At 40.5% G+C, this 19,421-nt stretch overlaps 1 protein-coding gene across 1 annotated transcript in view; it reads right to left on the reverse strand.

Moving 5' to 3' along the window:
• Positions 1 to 3,907: 3,907 nt before the first annotated feature.
• The window catches only part of GUCY1A2 (guanylate cyclase 1 soluble subunit alpha 2), a 158,676-nt gene continuing 143,162 nt past the window's right edge, over positions 3,908 to 19,421 (reverse strand). Inside the window, exon 8 of the mRNA XM_054056576.1 lies at positions 3,908 to 7,339. Within this exon, the coding sequence (XP_053912551.1) occupies positions 7,132 to 7,339 (208 nt within the window). The 3' untranslated portion in view covers positions 3,908 to 7,131. The remainder of the gene's footprint in view (positions 7,340 to 19,421) is intronic.

Here is a 19,421-nt window from a genome sequence, read left to right on the forward strand (position 1 = left end):
ACTGCATACTCTCCTGCCCTGGGAAAGGGGATGAAAGGACAAACAACAGATGATAGGGTGTTATTCTGCCATTTCACATTCTGCTAAAAGGCGGTTTGTTAAGGTGATAGGTGTACAAGAATCTATACAGAAGAGATTAGCATGGCTTTACTTATTGCTTTGAGAGTAGTCATTAGAGAGTATTGCTAGGGAATAATTATCCAGAAAACATGCAGCTCCATGTGAGACCTTCTGCTAATGGGAAGTTAATGTTGGGCCTACAAATTGAAAAAACAGCACAAAAAAATGTACGTTAATTATAACCTGGCAACTATCTCTTTGCTCTTTAGAATGCATATGTTTTATTACCATCTTTGCTATGGGATAATTAGCAAGGTTTATGTAGGCATTCTGGCATATAGTTCAGGTGAAGGTGGCACAGAGGTTTTGCATAATTGGGCTAGGAGATCGTAGCTCAAAAGCTTTTCTAAATCACAGTCTTAAAGGTATCCAGGAGTTGTGATTGCCAGTGCTCACATGTAAAAGGTTCAGACATCAAAAGGAAGAAGATTTCCAGAACTGCAGTAGCCCCTGTTCTTGTCAGTCACCATGGCTACCATATTAAACCTTTATATGGAATATGCTTATTCCATATAATAATATGCTTATCTATCCCTCTGCCACTTAATTTGATTAAATTTATTTTGGCCAATGCAAAACACGCTAAAACAGCACAGACTAAAACATTTTAGACACAGCACTTGGGCTAGAAAGACCTAAATTCAGAGGAATCAATCTCACTTGTCTTGGCCATCTTAAGAAATAGATGTCTAGTAAGTTTGTCATCTGAGGTCAAGGAGAAAGCTAAACACGCTCAGGGATATGGGCAGCCTCATGCTCCATCTTGAACAAAGCGTACAAGTGCCTGAAGCACTTATATGTCCGCCACTCTGCACAGGACACTTGATTCTTGGGATGCTAAAGCCAAATTGGCCCAGGGAGATGTGGGCAGAAGCCAGCACTACTGTAGCCAAAGCAGCCAGCGTGTTCCTCTCGGTGTGCTTTTACTCTGCTGCCTGCCTGCTAGCCCTAGAGTAGGGAAGACACTTGTTTCTCTGAAATCCTCTGTCTTCTCTTTTTGTCCAAAATAAAAGATGTTCAACCTCAATCTGCCTTTGGAAACTAAAATCCCAGGAGTAAACAGCTGGTTTAACATCTGCCTGCACTGATGCTTTTGTTAAGGCTGCCAGCAAAGCCGCCATTTTGCATCACTTACTGAATTGGCCTCTCTGATGTGAACCCCAGCCCGCAGGGAAGCAGACTGAGATGCCTCGTGCTGTTTTTCAGAGGCCATTTTGTTGCTATAGTGACACAAGGATACTAACCTGGACCAGAGATAAGTGGAGGTCAACCTTTTTAAGCCACAGGAACAAGCAAGCATCTGCAGAGGTGAATGATCTGTGTCCTGTGACTGAATTGTTACATACCCCAGTTTCACTGTTTTGTTTGCTTTTATGCATGATTAATAGCCAAGCCACAAAAGATCAGTCATGTATGTGAGGTTAAACAGTTTGCACATTTTTGTTGTAAGGCTGCTCATGCATTGCAAATTAATAACATTGTTAAGGAGTGACTCCTATCAGTACAAATCAATTTGGTGCTTGGGAAAGTTAAAAACGTGCCATAGACTGTTAATGCACTGACTTCTCTACCTGAATCCACCAGCGACAACTTACACTGCACTCTTCTCCCTCTCTAAGGATGTGAATATCAGCTGTGTCACTGTAGCAGTTTTGTATTTGCCACAAAGAGTAGGATTAGCCCTTTAATCCCAGTTATTCTTTCGATATAGCAATCATGTCAACAAGAGATGCTAATAAGAACAATAAGATCTATGTCATGTACAGTGTACTAAAGGAAGGAAAGCGAAGGCTTTTTGAAAAGCAGAAACTTGACTGAGAGCAGGAAATAGAATGCAAGGTGACAGAATTATGAACAGTAGGAGGAGCCTATCAACTCCTGCCTGTTGAGTCTTGGGCACACTCAGGGTCTTCAATTCATCAACAGCCTCTACTGTCACTGGCACCTTCAACCCCAGCAAAGTGCTAGGAATAATGCATTACCTTGAAGGAAGGAAACCAACTGCTTCTGAGGTTGACAGGCTTTATTATGCTTCTGGGTTTGTTGCTAATTTAAGAGTGTTGCTAATTCTAATATTACAGACGTATAATTCTGCAAAAAATCACCAGAACCCAAAGATGAAGCCAAAAGGTCTGAGGCTGCATTAGCACAAGGAATTAACTCTCCTCAGTCAGCACTGAGCACTCAGCAGAGGTGAGGTAGTGGCCTAAGAATGGAAGAGGAAAACCCAGAAAATGCCATAAATGTTTTACATGCTGCTGTTGGATTGCAGACATCTTGGCAGGGCAGTTTGCATGAAGCATGCAAGTGTGACAGCTGAAGAATCTGAAAGCTGTACAGCAGTTAAACTTGCCTCAACAAGCAACGCAGGTTTCATTCTCATTTGCAATTAAAAACTGCAAGTTTGGGCGATATTTTTTTTTCCTTAATTTTTAAATCATCTGGGTCAACAACGTATCCAGAGAAAGAAATATACAATGTGAAATCGCTTGGCAGAGTTCAAGCCTCAGTGCAGGGCTATGATATTTCTAAATGCATGCAACATGTCATGGTTTGGCACTGTTTGCTTTAGACAGAGAAAAATGAAAGAAGGATATTAATGGAAAACAGAGGAAAGGTGGTTACATGCCTGATTCCTCTTCTGAGCTTGGTAGGGAACACTGTAAGTACAGGAGGAGACAGCATTGTGAAAGGGCTTATGCACATCTATGATCCACAGCAGGACCTGCTACTGACTCAACTGCAAGGATTTCTCCTTCGGAATAGGCAATTCCTATAGAAGATTTCCAGGGTTTTAAAACCTTTAGTTTCTTGTTTGAAGAGGCATGTTTCCAGACTCCAAAGTGCCTCTCAAAAGAGGCTTGGATCTGAAACTGGATGTGGGAATGAGCACTGAAGCCAAAACCACAAACACTGCTAATGACTGTTAGGTCTATGGAACTAACAAAGAAATATTCTGTGGGATTGTGCAAGAAAACCACACTTTGAGAGTCCCGACTTAGTTGCAATTTTCCCATGCAGTGGATTTTGTTATTTCCAGAGTGATGTAAACCAAAATTCACTTACCATTCTACCACCTCCATTACTATCTCCTTACTCTGAGTTTCTGACCTCTATGCAATGCATCGCAGAAGAAACTATGTGATGGGGAGCTTGAAGCATGCGGAAAAATCTGACACACGATTTGTAAAAAGTACTTTAGGGGGAATGATAGTTGCCTCTGTTTACTCAGCCCTCCTGACTTTTGCTCAAGAAGTGCCCACAAAGGCCACTGGGTCTGCCTTTGTGGTCAGTCCATGGTCTGAAGTGCCCCTGAGCCTGGAGCAGAGAGAAGCTACACAGAACAAGTTTGCAGCAAAGAGACAAATGCTTCTAGCTAGGGTCCTCACATCAGCCTCCCTTTGCCCTGCAGAGGCAATACGCACTAGAGCTCCCTCTGTCTTCAGAAAGGGTGGATTTGTATCATACAGAAACTAAAGACAGTAGATGTTACTTGCAGCTATGCATAGAAACCCAGGCATTAAAATTCTTAATCAGAAGAACAAAAGGTCATCTCTTTTATAAGAAGGAAAATACTAGAGGAGAATTCCAACTATAGCAAGTGATGTCTACATCCACTTCAGCACCTCTAACCCCTCTGCCTCATCATCCCAAGGTCTAAAAACTCCAAGAACTTTTTCATTCATAAAGACAACACCAAGCAAATGAGGAGGTTTCCCCTATCACTAAAAGAAAGTGGTTTTGAAGAAATGTTGAGTCTGACTGACATCCAATTGACTTCACAGCATCAACCTGGATAATAAATTTCATTTTGCTTCATAAAGACATTCAACAAAATAAACCTGCAACCCTATATTAAATGCAACAGACACAACTATTACGTTAAAAAGTTCTGAAAATTTGCTTTACGTTTTTCTCACACTGAGATAGAAAACCTTTCCTAGAGTCCACAACCTTTTATAAACTAACCTTGTCATAACACAGAAACAAATAAGAAAATACACGGTATCAGTGCTGAGGTTCTGGACACATTACCTTTACACAAGCTTATAAATGCAGAGGCTGTATATTCTTATACAGTAGATCTACTCTAATTTGGGGAGCTAGATATTTATTTGCAAACACTGTCATTGTCTCCATGGTGATGCTGACACCAATTTTCAGGTTTTGCACTGATCTCTGCAATTATAAGTTTCCTTATACTATAAATAGTCACTTGAGAGGATGAGGATGGTGATAAATTTGTTTCTAGATTGCTTCTACAGTTTGCTAGTGAATTAGTATTTATCCATAATTTCTGATGAAAATATTTCCATAGATCTCCCAAGATCAGGCATGGAATGAACCTAGACATTTTGTATGGACAACTGTGACAGACAGGTTATTGAGCTTTTGGTCTGAAGCTCTGTTTGTTCTCCCTGTGGACTACTTTGTGAGGATGGTAAGATTAGAGAAAGGGTTTGTACAGAGAGATTAGTACTCTGACATCACCACTTACTGAACAATATGGATGCGCCAGTGAAGTCAGAATGAAATCTCAGTCTATTGATAGCTATTTGAAATATTTTCGCTCTAGGGAACTAGGCAAAAAGATCAGAACCAAATCTTTATTAGTGGTGTTACTCTTCCAGTGGTAAAACACGGACTTTGCTCCATTCTTGCACGTGTCACTGGTGTTCCCAGGGAAAAAAAAAAATGCTTGCTACATTTTGTGCATGTGCAAACTACTGGCTATAGGCTAAACCCTATCATCTTATGCAGAAAATTCTTAGATCTATATTTTGGATGGAAATTCTGCAATCCCCAGCTCAAAGTTTTTGTTAAATCTCTTTTTTTTTTTTGGATAGGCAGTAGAGCTGCAGATGGTGTTTATCAAGGCAGATAAAAGATTAACTCCTCTCTGTTTTCAGTACACGATGGGGGATGGCGTGCTTGAGAGCAGCCCTGCAGAGAAGGACTTGCGGGTGTTGGTCTACGAGAAGCTCAACGTGAGCCGGCAATGTGCGCTCGCAGCCCAGAACGCCAACCGTATCCTGGGCTGCATCAAAAGAAGAGTGGCCAGCAGGGCGAGGGAAGTGATTCTGCCTCTCTATTCCTCTCTTGTGAGACTTCATCTGGAATACTGTGTCCAGTTCTGGAATTCTCAATGTAAGAAGGATATGGAGCTGTTGGAATGGGTCCAGAGGAGGGCTACAAAGATGATTGGAGAGCTGGAACACCTTCCCTACCAGGACAGGTTGAGACAGTTGCGCTTGTTCAGCCTGGAGAAAAGAAGGCTCCAAGGAGATCTTATAGCAACCTACCAGTAACTGAAGGGGGTCTACAGGAAAACTGGAGAGGGGCTATACATAAAGGCTTCTGGGGATAGGACTGGGGGGAATGGGTATAAACTGGAAAGGGGCAGATTTAGACTGGACGTTAGGAAGAATTTCTTTACTATGAGAGTGGTGAGGCACTGGCACAAGTTGCTCAGGGAGGTTGTGGCTTCCCCATCCCTGGAGGTGTTTAAGGCCAGGTTGGATGGGGCCTTGGGCAGCCTGATTTAGTGGGATGTCCCTGCCCATGGCCCGGGGTTAGAACTAGATGATCTTTAAGGTCCCTTCCAACCCTAACTATTTTATGATTCTATGCCAAGGATGCTCTAATATCAACAGAAGAAATCTTTTGATTTCATTGAAGACAAAAAAGCTTTATTAATTTTCAAAGAATTGGCCTTTTAAAAATAAAAATGATATGGACTCCTCTAAATCTTGAACTGCCATTTGCATTAAACGTGGGAAAGTATTGTCTTCTCCTTTCTAGTGTTATTTTTTCTTTTTTTTGGTCTACATTAGGTAAAGCAGGAGAGCTTTCAGCCAATACAGCAACAGAGGAAATTTCCTGATGAGCATCATTAATAATAGATAGGATTTTCAATAAACAAACTGGAGTAGGAACACAAGTCCTATTAAAAAAAATGTTGAAAACCAATATTGAGAAAGCTTCCAGTGTCCACTGGGATTCCTCAGAATAAGTTTTCACGAGATTAATTTTTTTTTTAAGAAGTCTAGGTGTTCTATCAAAAATCAGTTTTTGCTGATAACTTAGTGGGAAACAATCCCCACTGAACAGAACTTGTCTGCTTGTTTGTCATCTACACTTTGTTTACATTGTCCTGGAAGGACTGGACATACAGCACTGTAGGACAAATACTGAACATTATTTTATATAATCAAGACATTGCTCATCAAAAGCTTTAGCATAAACATCAGTTAGAGAGATTTACCAAAAAGGTTTTTACTGTAAAATATTGATATTTTTGTTGCCAAAAAAAAGTCAAAAAATGACTTCTTCCTGCTTGTATAACAATAAGATTTGATAGGTAGAACGTATGAAATATACAGTAGCTTCTTCTGAAAAGCTATCTAAGCTCGCTCAGCTTACAGTATGTGGAATGTAATTATCCAGAAAGTGAAATATGTATAAAAATAGGTAAAATTCCTACAATATTTATATTTAATTATTATTCCTCCTGCCAGGAATGTTACAATAGGTCTACAGTATATGTATGAAATGTTTGTTCATAAAGTTAAAAAACATCATTACCTTACTGAAGAACACACTAAATGTAGGAATGCATAACCAGAACTGACTCTCAATTCTGCTTAGCTGGTGCAAATCTACAGAGAACCATCATCCTTTCCGCACAAAACAAAACCAACCTCTAATTTTGAGAGTTGGGTGGTTTTTTTTTGTTTGGCTTGGTTTTGTTTGTCAAAGAGGGGTCAGATAAAGTTTATAAAGAAATCCTCTGGAAGCAGAAGTACGTTCTTTTTTTTGTTATCCCTATCTCCCCTTTGTTTGCTGACAGTAGTCACCCACCTTTTAAAATGATTATTGCCTGACATTACATGGAGCTTTTACCGCTTGTTCAGAACAAGGCAGTGAAATACAAAAGAACCTCCAACTCCCCTGTCATGACCCAGTTCTGGGCTTGTGCTTTTTTGACGAGTCTTTGATCTGCAGCAGGCCTCATAGGCTAGTCTCCCGGAGGAACATGGTACCAATGTTGTACGACACCTTTCTCACTCTAGTAGATGTGACGGAGGGTTTTGGTGGCTTCTGACCACTTCTGACCTCAAGGAAGTAACAGATCCCAGGAATTTCCTTTGGAAAGTTTTCTGGAAGCTCTTCACGGGAACGGGGGATAAAAATAAAGTTTTCTTCCTTTTTTAGAAGCCTAGAAAAAAAACAAAACAGAGGGATATTTATTTCCCAAATAAAAAAAAACCCAACCAACTAGTTTAAAATCTTATGTAACATCTAAAAGAATCCTAAGCCAGGATCCTTAGCTGATATGTATTAACTTAGCATCATCAACTTCAACGAGCTCTGTTGTCTGAGATCAGTTGAGGAGATGTCCCACATAAATACATTGTCTGAAAATCAATGTCAGCATTCAGAAAGTCACATAACAGAAAGGGAACCAAATTCATTATATTATCCATTATATATAATTTAGCTTATTTAAAACACCCCAGTCCGGCCAGTTGTGCAGTAATGAGCATTTCAGAGTTATGACTACCATCACATCTCCTGCTGGAAAGTAGGTATGAAGGTGACTGTGCTTGGGAGCTTTCATAGGTAGAAGCAGGGTGGTGCCCTTCTCATACTCTGTAGTACTGTGTTTGATAAAGTAGGTTTAAATACAGCAAATCCAGCTTCAACAAAACAGAATCAAATCTGACAGTATCCATCAGAAGTATCCATGGGTTTAATCTGGGCCACCTGGTTAGGATCAAAAAGGGATACAGGCTCACGGGAGCCACGGAACCATCCTCCAGACCTGACTATACTGCCTATTGCCATTCCATAGTGAAAAAATCTGTCTCTGGTTACATCTGAAAGTTTAGGACCTCTTTATCGAGCACCTTCCCTGAACATAGTTAGACTTGTAAAAAAAAGATAATAACTCTACGTATTCTATTTTTCTATTTGTTTCTAGTAAATTAAGCTGGGGTACTCAGTCCCTTGAAGGATTGAAAAAAAGCAGTTTTGAGGAAATTGGAAATTCTAAGCACAGTTGGATACATGAAACCAACCTTCATCTCTTCCCCTCCCAAGGTATTTATTCGTTCTATCCATCAGTCTTCTGTGAAGCTCAAAAACTTGAGTGGAAAGACCCTTATTAGCTTCAGTGGATTTTGTAATAGCCTGTTTATTTAATGTCCCTAAAGCTGATTTCTGTGAAGTAAATGAATGAACGAATCCTATTGCCAGGAGAATTTTGCAGGAATCTCAGCATATATAATGGCACTTCCCCAACTGAGTATTTTTGAGGGTTTTATCTACGAGAGTACGTGTGAGTTCATAGAAATATAAAGACATTTTCTTCCTAGCCTTTAAATAAACAGTTGGTTAAAAATCCAACAACATTTTTGCCTTTGAACTTCGTGATGATCTCTGTTTAGCATGTGGTTGAACGTCATAATCTATTTTCCACACTGTCAATTTTATGACCAAAACACTGTAATCTTTTCTAGATTGCATGAGAATTTGCAGAGGTGCCTACAGAGAAGCTTCTTTCTTTTCATTTCTACAAAGCTTGAGGTAAATATTTTGCATTCTAAAACTACAAGCTTAATACACTGAAATGATACTTGCTGCTCCTGAAACTAGATTTCTGCAAGCAACACTTGAACACTAAGAACTTTCTGAGCTAAATTTGTAAGATTTCACTGCAGTCATTCCTCCCAAAAATTACTATTCCCTATGGAGCATCTGGCTTTGCTAAAAAATAATAGCTTCCTTTTCAGAGCCTATCGTAGTATTATAGTAAAGTAAGGGTTGGAAGGGAACTTAAGAGATCATCTAGTTCCAACCCCCCTGCCATGGGCAGGGACATCCCACTAAATTAGGCTGCCCAAGGTCCCATCCACCTTGGCCTTGAACACCTCCAGGGATGGGGCAGCCACAACCTCCCTGAGCAACCTGTGCCGGTGCCTCACCACTCTCATAGTGAAGAAATTCTTCCTAATGTCCAGTCTAAACCTGCCCCTCTCCAGTTAATACCCATTTCCCCCCCCCCCCCCCGCCGAGTCCTATCCCCACAAGCCTTTATGTATAGCCTCTCTCCAGCTTTCCTGTAGGCCCCCTTCAGGTACTGGTAGGTTCCTATAAGATCTCCTTGGAGCCTCCTCTTCTCCAGGCTGAACAAGCCCAACTCTCAGCCTGTCCTCATAGGGAAGGTGCTCCAGCCCCCCGGTCATCTTTGTAGCCCTCATCTGGACCCATTCCAGCAGCTCCATATCCTTCTTACATTGAGGATTCCAGAACTGGACACAGTATTCCAGATGAGATCTCACAAGAGAGGAATAGAAGGACATAATCACTTCTCTCGCCCTGCTGGCCACGCTTCTTTTGATGCAGCCCATGATATGGTTCACCTTCTGGGCTGTGAGCACACATTAACGGCTCACGTTGAGCTTCTCATCAACCAACACCTGCAAGTCCTTCTCTGCAGGGCTGCTCTCAAGCATGTCATCCCTCATCGTGTACTGAAAATGGGGATTGCCCCAACCCAGGCGCAGGACCTTACACTTGGACTTGTTGAACCTCATGAGATTCTCAGAGGCCCACTTCTCCAGTCTGTCCAGGTCCCTCTGGATGACATCTCATCCTATGTAACTACAAGGACAGTTATACAAACCTGAATCTGCTCGTTGAGTATATACTCGTTGATCCAGTTCAGGACTGACACTGAGTTTAGTTGCTATTTCACACTATTTTCCTAATAGAACAGAAGTGCAAGATATTAATTAAAAGCCATATTTTCACCTGTTTTGTGAATTGTAACTTGGTTGCAATGAAACTCTCCAAGAGTATCAAAGGTGCCAGGAGTTAAGGGTGACTAACCAAGTAGTCCTTTGGAAAGGGGCATGTGATAGACAGCATATCCCTGTATTAGCTGGACTATTTGAATCAGCCTCTCACCCTCAAAATTGCCTGGCTGACTTTTACTGCGATAAGAATTCGGCTCCCAAGCAAGCATGGCAGAAAACGTACTTCATCAAATACTGATGGAAGCTACTTATGATCATATTCTGTTCCCCTTACTTTAATTCACACTTTTAAGAAACAAAAATATTTACCGGCTCTTGCGATAATACTACTGGAAAGACTTTAATCAGGACAAAAACAGTCTCGTCAGTATTCTCCTAAAGAATAGGTTCTTCAGATTACTTAAGTATTTTGGCTTCCCAGGCTGAGAATGACATCCTATAGCTTTGTTTATAAACTACTGAAATAAGCTATCTGCTAATCCTTATCAGTAAGAACAATTTTCTGCAAGAATCTTCCTTCCAATGTTTAGGCCATTCGTGATGTTAAAAATAAACCAGCAGCAGTTGATGGCCATTGCCCAGACATACAGCTCTTTCTTGGTTTTTGTCTTCCTTTTCATGCAGACAAAGTACCCCAAAAGATACTTCTGCCAACAGTGCAGATCCTCACCAAGGGCCAGGCTGAGCTACACAATCAGTTTTTGCATTTCCTCTGTGCTCAGAGCAAAAGCCAGAGTAAAACCTTCTGGTCTGGAAGATTTCCTGGGTGACGGCACCCAGTTGTGATTGTATCACCTTGTCGATCATTCTCAGAACATTTTGTTGTGATCAAGCCAGACTCCAGGTTCTGAAAGTTTGAGAGCACAATCTATCTTTCACCTTCAGGAAATTATAGAACAGCTTTAACTCTGCATAAAATGTCCCCAAATTGTCCCATAGAGAGAGAGTTTAAGTTGAAGTTACGCAACCTCCACAGTTGAGGAATATGCATGTAACAATTAGTCTTAAAGTATTCCAAAGCATTTATCTCAGCTTTGTTTCCTGAATCACTTCTGTGTATTTCCCTTAACAGCACTATTGAAAAGGATATTTCTATAGTAGGCTATTTGTAGATTAAAAATTCTGAGTTCCACTCAAGTGGCTGGATATACAGTTTGCAATTCAGTGCTTAAATTATGAGGGTCAGGGTACTAAAACATACCTATAATTGCTTGGAACTAAGTCTGCCCTCAGCTTCTGGTTTTTTATTGAGGTTTCAGGGGAAGAAAAATTTCTTAAATAGTAATATGTAGTTGATTAACTTTGACAGCTTCCCTTCCTAACCTGAAAGCTCCCAGACCTGTTTCAATTCTTGTTCTGTCCCTTCCCTGGTGGAAATGTTGTCACTTTCAGACAAAAAAAAAAAATAGGTATCTGAGAATTATACCATTTATTTTTTTAATTTTCACTGCCTTCATTTAAAAATAGAAAGGTGTCAGTATGGAAACAGCAAACATTGTTATTTCCTAGTGGAAAGAAGAAGCATTTCAAGGTCAGGAGGTCTGTATGTGAATGAATACTAGTATCATACTTCGTGGGAACCCTGCAGAAGCTTTTAAAAGCTGTAGCTCTTTCTTGCATAGATGAAATGATAGGGTAATTGTATTTCAAACAATTTTGGCAAGAAACAGCCACATCTGCATCAGTGAGTTCCTATATTCAGAAAAAGAATGATCAAAGATTTGTTACTACAGAATTATTTGGTGCAAGACTCTCTATGCTGAGTACATGCTTTCCAAAACAATTCTTTCTCCTGAAACTATTTCACTCCTTTATCTCTCCATCTCTCAGAGATATCAAACCTTTGTATTTATCACTGTGAAGATTAATTAATGCCCTTACAAAAAAAAGTACCTCTGTTTGCCCCCAGGCTCATCAGGAAGGATGGCTGCAAATATTTTATGATTTCTTTGTGAAAAGTGGGCTAACCTACTCTACTCCTTCCCAGACAAGATACAGACACAAATTGGTCACAAGCTGAAGGACCCGTCCAAAGGGAGAAATAAGATAGTGAGAGGAGCAGCCACTTAGCAGCCTGGAGTAGTAATTCCTTTGGAAATATGAAAAAGCAACTTCTTCAGAAATAGAAAAAACAATCTTGAGAACTCTACTTTCACAGCTAAAGGAATAAATGATTACCACGTATGTGTGCCACCGTAAGGGTTTCTGAGGACACATTGCTCATACCGTGTTTGGAAACCTTTGAAACCTCCCGTCTGCTGTGACTACTGCTTGCTGGATGTGGCTAGGACAGGTTGCCAATTTCAAGCAAACTTTTGAGCAAATGAAAGCAGATTTGTTCAGCTGCAGGAGCCTGGCACACTGAATAGTTTGCAGTGCTCACGCACTTGTCTTTTCTCTCGCTCTTTATACCAGTCTTAAAAGCCACTTCAGGCCATGCAGTCTGGCCAAGCCCTTCCAGAGGCAACAGATAGTAAGCAGCAAGCAAATGATCCCAGTGGTGATGCAGCTCATCCTTGTCCAGCCTCTTCCTCTTGCTTGCCAAGCTAGTCATTTGCTGTCACCTGACTGTAGAAGCAGCTCAAGAATATCAGCCTGCCCAGAACGAAGTACATCATCTCCACCTGCCTGCACAGCTTGTTCCCCTCTGTCTTCCTCAAGCCCTCCACAAAATGTACAGTGGATACATTTGACATCACAGTTCCCGAGATAGTTGCCAGAATCATAGAATCATAGAATAGTTTGGGTTGGAAGGAACATTAAAGATCATCCAGTTCCAACTCCCTATGGCAGGGACACCTTCCACCAGACCAGGCTGCCCAAGGCCCCATCCAGCCTGGCCTTGAACACCTCCACTTCCCTGGGCAACTCATTCCAGTGTCTCACCACTCTCATCATGAAGAAATTCCTCCTTATGTCTAGTCTAAACCTGCCCCTCTCCAGTCTATACCGATTGCCCTAGTCCTAACACTACAAGCCTTTGTAAAGTTCCTCCCCAGCTTTCTTGTAGCCTCTTCAGGTATTGGAAGGTCGCTATAAGGTCTGCTCTGAGCCTTCTCCTCTCCAGGCTGAACAACCCCAATTCTCTCAGCCTGCCGTCGTATGGGAGGTGCTCCAGCCCTCTGATCATCTTTGTAGCCCTCCTTTGGACCCATTCCAACAGCTCCATATCCTTCTGCTGTTGAAGGATCCAGAACTGGACACAATATTCGAGATGCGGTTTCACAAGAGAGGAATAGAGGGGCAGAATCCCCTCCCTCGCCCTGCTGGCCATGCTTCTTTTGATGCAGCCCAGGATACGGTTGGCCTTCTGGGCTGTGAGCGCACATTGCTGGCTGATGTATTTTTTATATATATATATGTATGTATACAAAATATCTCTTATATAATAACCTTCAAACACATGTTCATGTCTAATTAGATAGGAAATTAATTATAGCATTTGCTGTTTTAACTATGTAACTGGAATAATGACTATGTAACAGGAATGTAATACTCAAGTAAGTTGTTAACAGTAGCCAAATATTTATTCAGCTTTGGTTTTGCATAGATATACATTTTAACATCTGTATAATGAATTTCCATGTATCCTAAATAAAAGTCACGTTATGATAAGATTTTGAGATTTGCTGAACCAGAGTTAAAAATGCACCCATTCAGAACTTAACTTCAGTGTAAACTTCTTCTAGGAAAACTGTTTTGTATAAACTGAAATTTGAACAATGTAATGTATACAATAAATAAAGATATATACTCCCTTCCTAAATATAGCAAAAGAAAAGTGGCTATGTCAATCTTCCATAAATATTACTTTCACAGGGACAGCAGTCAACAAATGAAAAGGTTCTTTCTCCCTTAACTATTAAAGAACTATAAAAACTGTAGTTAACTTTAGTCACATCCACGTATTAATTAGGCAAATAGAATTAATGGCTTCCCAAACAGGTTATCAGAAGACTGTCTCCTGCTGGATTGCCAAGCCCTTCTGTGACAAGCGTTGGTCACTTAACCAGCTGGGTGTCTGGCTTGATAACATACGCTACCTCATATGAATTCATATGATAAATTATGACTAGGAATAATTATCACTCATTAGAAATATTAGTAGGCTGCTCATAAAATACACTGTATAAAGATATGAATTTGGTACTGTAATGCCAAAAATCAGTGCACTTTGTCCTGAATTTCAATGACTTTGAATTTCTCCCTCAGTTTCTACACATGCTGGGAAGACAAAGAGACTGAAAAAAAACCCGACTATGTCTGGATCCACCTAATTTCACATTGTACTTCATTATTTTTTAAACCATGGAAGTTCATGTATTACTTTTTCCATCATACAGATCGATCTTAAGACAATTATGAAAGGACTAGCCATGGATTTTTTAATGCAATATACTGCATATCGCACACAGCTCAGCATAGTGAGTTTCTATCACTGACCTTTAATACTTCTACTTCCCACCCATCTAAGCAGATGGAATACTGGGACATTAGAGACATTAGACTCAGCGAATAGGATTGTCCCATCACCAGTAAAAGGCCCTGGGCTTTGCATTGATCTAACAGTGCTGGCCTCAGGACTTGTCTAGATCCGTCTAGGTTTGTGCTTTTTCTAATACTAGCAGCTGTCTCGTAATCAGATGACTGCTATATTTTAGCTTGAGTTTAGTTGTGTGCATCTGTGGTTTAACATATACTCTTAACTAATTGTCAGTTGACCCAACACAGAGTTAATCTGTGTAGAAGGAACTGCCTATGAATCTTGGATAAAACAGTAGTGTCACAAAGCACAAGCATGGGCAGACAGCAGAGGCCCAGGACTGCAATCATAAATTACACTGACTTAGCCTCATGGAGGCAGATGACACCAGGAAAAAAACCCAAGAATAAGCCACTTCATTTTGACTAGAATTTAATACTTTAATTACAGTAACAATATTTTTTTTTGTTCAAGTATAAGCTGTGCTCCCTTTCTGTCCATATGTAAATTGCCTGTCCTCCAATATATCTCATGAAAGCACACATGGTGAATTGACCAAAATAAAAAGAATCATTTTTTTTAAAAGATGCTCAGAAATAAAAGTTAAAATAATCTGAAAAGGTTCTTGGAGAGCAAATTGATCTGTTTGTCTGTATGAGGTAAAAGATACAGACATTGGTGATATAGATATAGATATAGATATAGATATAGATATAGATATAGATACAGATATAGACCTGTAGGTAAAAATAATATACATAGATATAGCTTGTAGTAAAAACAATTTGATGGAAATAAAAATCTATAAGGAGTTTATAGAAATGAATAATTTTAATCTAAAGTCCTGACAGAGAGACGTACGTACATTGTTCTTAATTACCTGAAACTTCTTGCATACAACATACTGTAAGACAAGTGTAAAAATTCTATACAAATTCTGCAGTTTTTATCAATCCTATAGGCTGAGAAGCAATTTAGGCAGGTGACTTAAACCAGCAGTGACCTCATCCAACTCAATAAGGAGGTACAATTGTTTTTTCTCCTTAATCAGATGATGTGGGATACAAGCTTTTCATCTTTGCCTAACCTCAGGTCCCAGATGTATTGGCCAGGGAAAGTATCTACACTCAACACTTCATGCCAGAAGCACCTTCTCCAGAAGGGACATTAGTACCAGGAAAGACCTGAGGTGGAAAGAAGAGGAAAGCGACGATTCCTTTTTAAATACAGTTACTTGACAAATAGCAACAATTGTGTTTACCTGCTTTTGATAACTGCTTAGAGATCCCAAGGCATTACATTGTAATACCATTAGGGAAACAGAATAAATGTAGGTATGTTATATTAATATGTGATAAACATCATTATTCAAGGCTGAAACAAAGAATTAAAAAGAATTTAATCTCTCCTTTGTGCTGAAGAAGAGTCTCATAAATCTCTTTGTGCTTCCTTACAGAGTATGGAAAACAGGGCAATTTTATTCAATTCAGGGTAATGCACATGAATTAAATAAAACTTGAGCTGCATTTGCCAGTTTACTAAAGGAACAGAGTATGTTTTATTCTTCTCCAATTCCTTCCAGGCTAAATGTTTAAACAAGGGCTAATCTGGGAAATACCACTCCCTCTCCGGTTTCCATGTTTCACTGGAAGTTTCACCAGTGCTGTTCCAGTGCTTTCATTTTACAACGCTCAGTGATTCATAGTATCATAGAATAGTTTGTGTTGGAAGGGACCTTAAAGATCATCTAGTTCCAACCCCCCTGCCATGGGCAGGGACATCTCACTAGATCAGGCTGCCCAAGGCCCCATCCAACCTGGCCTTGAACACCTCCAGGGATGGGGCAGCCACAACCACCCTGAGCAACCTGTGCCGGTGCCTCACCACTCTCATAATGAAGAAAGTCTTCCTTATGTCTAGTCTAAATCTGCCCCTCTGCAGTTTACACCCACTCCCCCTGATACTATCCCCACAAGCCTTTATGAATAGACCCTCTCCAGCTTTTCTGTAGGCCCCTTCAGGTACTGGAAGGTTGCTGCAAGATCTCCTCAGAACAGGCCCAACTCTCTCAGCCTGTCCTCATAGGGACGGTGCTGCAGCCCTCCAATAATCTTTGTAGCCCTCCTCTGGACCTGTTCCAACAGCTTCATATCCTCCTTACGTTGAGGATTCCAGAACTGGACACAGTATTCCAGATGAGGTCTCACAAAAGAGGAATGGAGGGGCAGAATCACTTCCCTCAACCTGCTGGCCACGCTTTGTTTGATGCAGCCCAGGATACGGTTGACCTTCTGGGCTGCGAGTGCACATTGCGAGCTTCTCATCGACCAGCACCTGCAAGTCTTTCTCTGCAGGGCTGCTCTCAAGCATGTCATCCCTCATCGTGTACTGAAAATGGGGATTGCCCCAACCCAGGTGCAGGACCTTGCACTTGGCCTTGTTGAACCTCATGAGGTTCTCAGAGGCCCACTTCTCCAGCCTGTCCAGGTCCCTCTGGATGACATTCCGTCCTTCCGTTGTGGAAACTGCACCACTCAGCTTGGTGTCATCCGCAATCTCGCTGTTAATATCATTGATGAAGACATTATACAGCAAATGAAATTAACCTCTGTAATCCTTCAGTCAAAAGATCTGGCCGAGTCAAGAGAAGTGATTTTGAACAGAACTGAGCTCCTATCCCCGACAGATTCAAGGGCCACAGTGCTGTTTCACACTGTACAGCTCTGCCCAGGTAGGTGTAACTGGAATAGGTAATGCTATAGGTTCACATCTTACATTTATAATTTTAGACTCTGATTCCTACTTAGGCAGATCATGGGTTCATAGGAAATTGTGTGAAACCAGTAACAGGCATTCTGAAACATGATTGTAATTTGAATGATGATGATGCTTTGTAATGCATAATCTGTACTGTAAGGTGCCAGTTGATAAGTATTAGACATATTTCCAGCACCTGCATGCTTTTTAAGCACAGAACTTTTATCAGAATTTTCATCAGGGAGCATGGTAGATGCAAACATGTAATGACTGACAGTAGTTTAAATGAACTGAAAATTCTGTTATTTTTCATTCTATGCATTTCTGTTATTTTCAGTACAGAATTATACATTTTGAAAACATTGTTTCTTCGATAATAAAAATATTAATTGAGTACACTGCTCAGTATGATCAAACAGAAGCATCTGATGGAATATAAGTTCAACTACAAAGACGTTTCATTTTGCGGTTAATCAGTTTATTTTAATACAGCAAATTATATACTCATGCAAATTATATTTAATAAAAGTCACACACAGATGCATCAGATCACTACTTGTTTATTTGGGTAGTACAAATATATTACGTTGAAACCTCCTAAATCACCTTCAGAAGCTCTGAATAATTTTGTCTGGTAGAGTATTTCATAATTGCAGCCTCTCCTGGCCACTGTGTTAGCTCTGTCATTTCTTGACTTCTTCCCTGTCTGTTCTCATGCTTTCAATCAAGTAACTTTTCTACTCCCTTTCCATTTTGAAATAAACAGTCTAAATTTGTAGCTTTCTGGAAGATCAGATCTGATGATCAGATAAGGTGAAAGTTTGGCCATTCTGAAACAAATGGTCCTATTCCTACCAGATTTCGAGGATTAAATGGAAGTGAAAAAAAATTGTAGCTCCCTTTTGGATACAACCTGCAAGATGGACAAAGTGAGAAAAATCTCACTCACAATATGCTAGCTAGGTCTTAGTAAGAATGCTCTCCAAACCCAAGTTACCCACATGTATTTGGTTTGTGTGGCAAGGTTTCAGTAGTAGCAGAGGGCTACCAGGACGGCTTCTGTGAGCAACAGCTAGAAGCTTCCACTTGCTCTGATAGAGCCAACTCCAGTGGCTCCAAGGTGGGCCTACCACTGGCGAAGGCTGAGCCAGTCAGTGATTGTGGTAGGGCCTCTATGATAACATAAATAAGATGGGGCAAGGGGAAGAAAACCTGGACAACAGCAATTGCAGCCAGAGGGAAGATGAGAGTGGTGAGGCACTGGAACAGCTTGCCCAGGGAAGCTGTGACTGCCCCATCCCTGGAGGTGTTCAAGGTCAGGTTGGATGGGGCGTTGGGCAGCCTGATCTAGTGGGGGGTGTCCCTGCTTGTGGCAGAGGGGCTGGAACTGGATGATCTTTAAGGTCCCTTCCACCCCAAACTATTCTATGATCATTATTATTACTACTACTGTTACTATTACTATTTCGTTAAAGCTGTTTTAGTCTAGTTTCCAACTCACAAGTCTATTCCTTTAATTTCCCTTTCCCTGGGGGTGCTTTGGGGGAGGGAATTGGGAGCTCAGCTGCTCAGTTTTAGCTGCCAAAATTGGCCAGACTAGGGCTCAGCTGTGACAACATTGTACCTGGAAGGTCCCAAAGACAATTTCTTTTCAAGCGACACCAATCCCAAACAGTAATTTCCTATGTATTCACTGAATTTCTTTTTATTTGCATGAACAGATTTTCTATATTCAGCAGTAGGCTGGGTCTGTGTTTCTCTTGCATGTCACCAGACAATTGTATGAACCTGCTTCTGTGCACTTTATGATCAAAAGTCTATTCAGGCTTTTTACCTCTTGGTCAATTAGCTACACTTGCTCCACTCTGTAAATCTGATCTCAACTAAATGGACTCTTCAGACGAATGTAATTCTATTCACTAGTTTAATTACTTTCAAACTTTAATTTCTGAGTGATTTATATTTTAGCATATCACATGCTTCAATTCCTGGATTAAGAAATTCCACTTAAAACTTTAATTGGCATAGATTGGTATGAGGAAAGAATAAGATTCACAGTTCCATATAAGAAAAAAGAGAAAAAAAAGCAGTATTGTTTGAGCAACTGTGTACAGATTTACCACACAGAAACAGTACAAAATCCAGAGCAAAAGCGTACATCAGAAAACTACTTCAGATACAGATTTTGGAAAAAGAGTAAGATTGAGCTCTTCTGCCAAAAAAAAAGTGAGTGCATCAGT

The sequence above is a fragment of the Cuculus canorus genome, chromosome 1, assembly GCF_017976375.1.
Source record: "Cuculus canorus isolate bCucCan1 chromosome 1, bCucCan1.pri, whole genome shotgun sequence".
Lineage (NCBI taxonomy): Eukaryota > Metazoa > Chordata > Aves > Cuculiformes > Cuculidae > Cuculus > Cuculus canorus.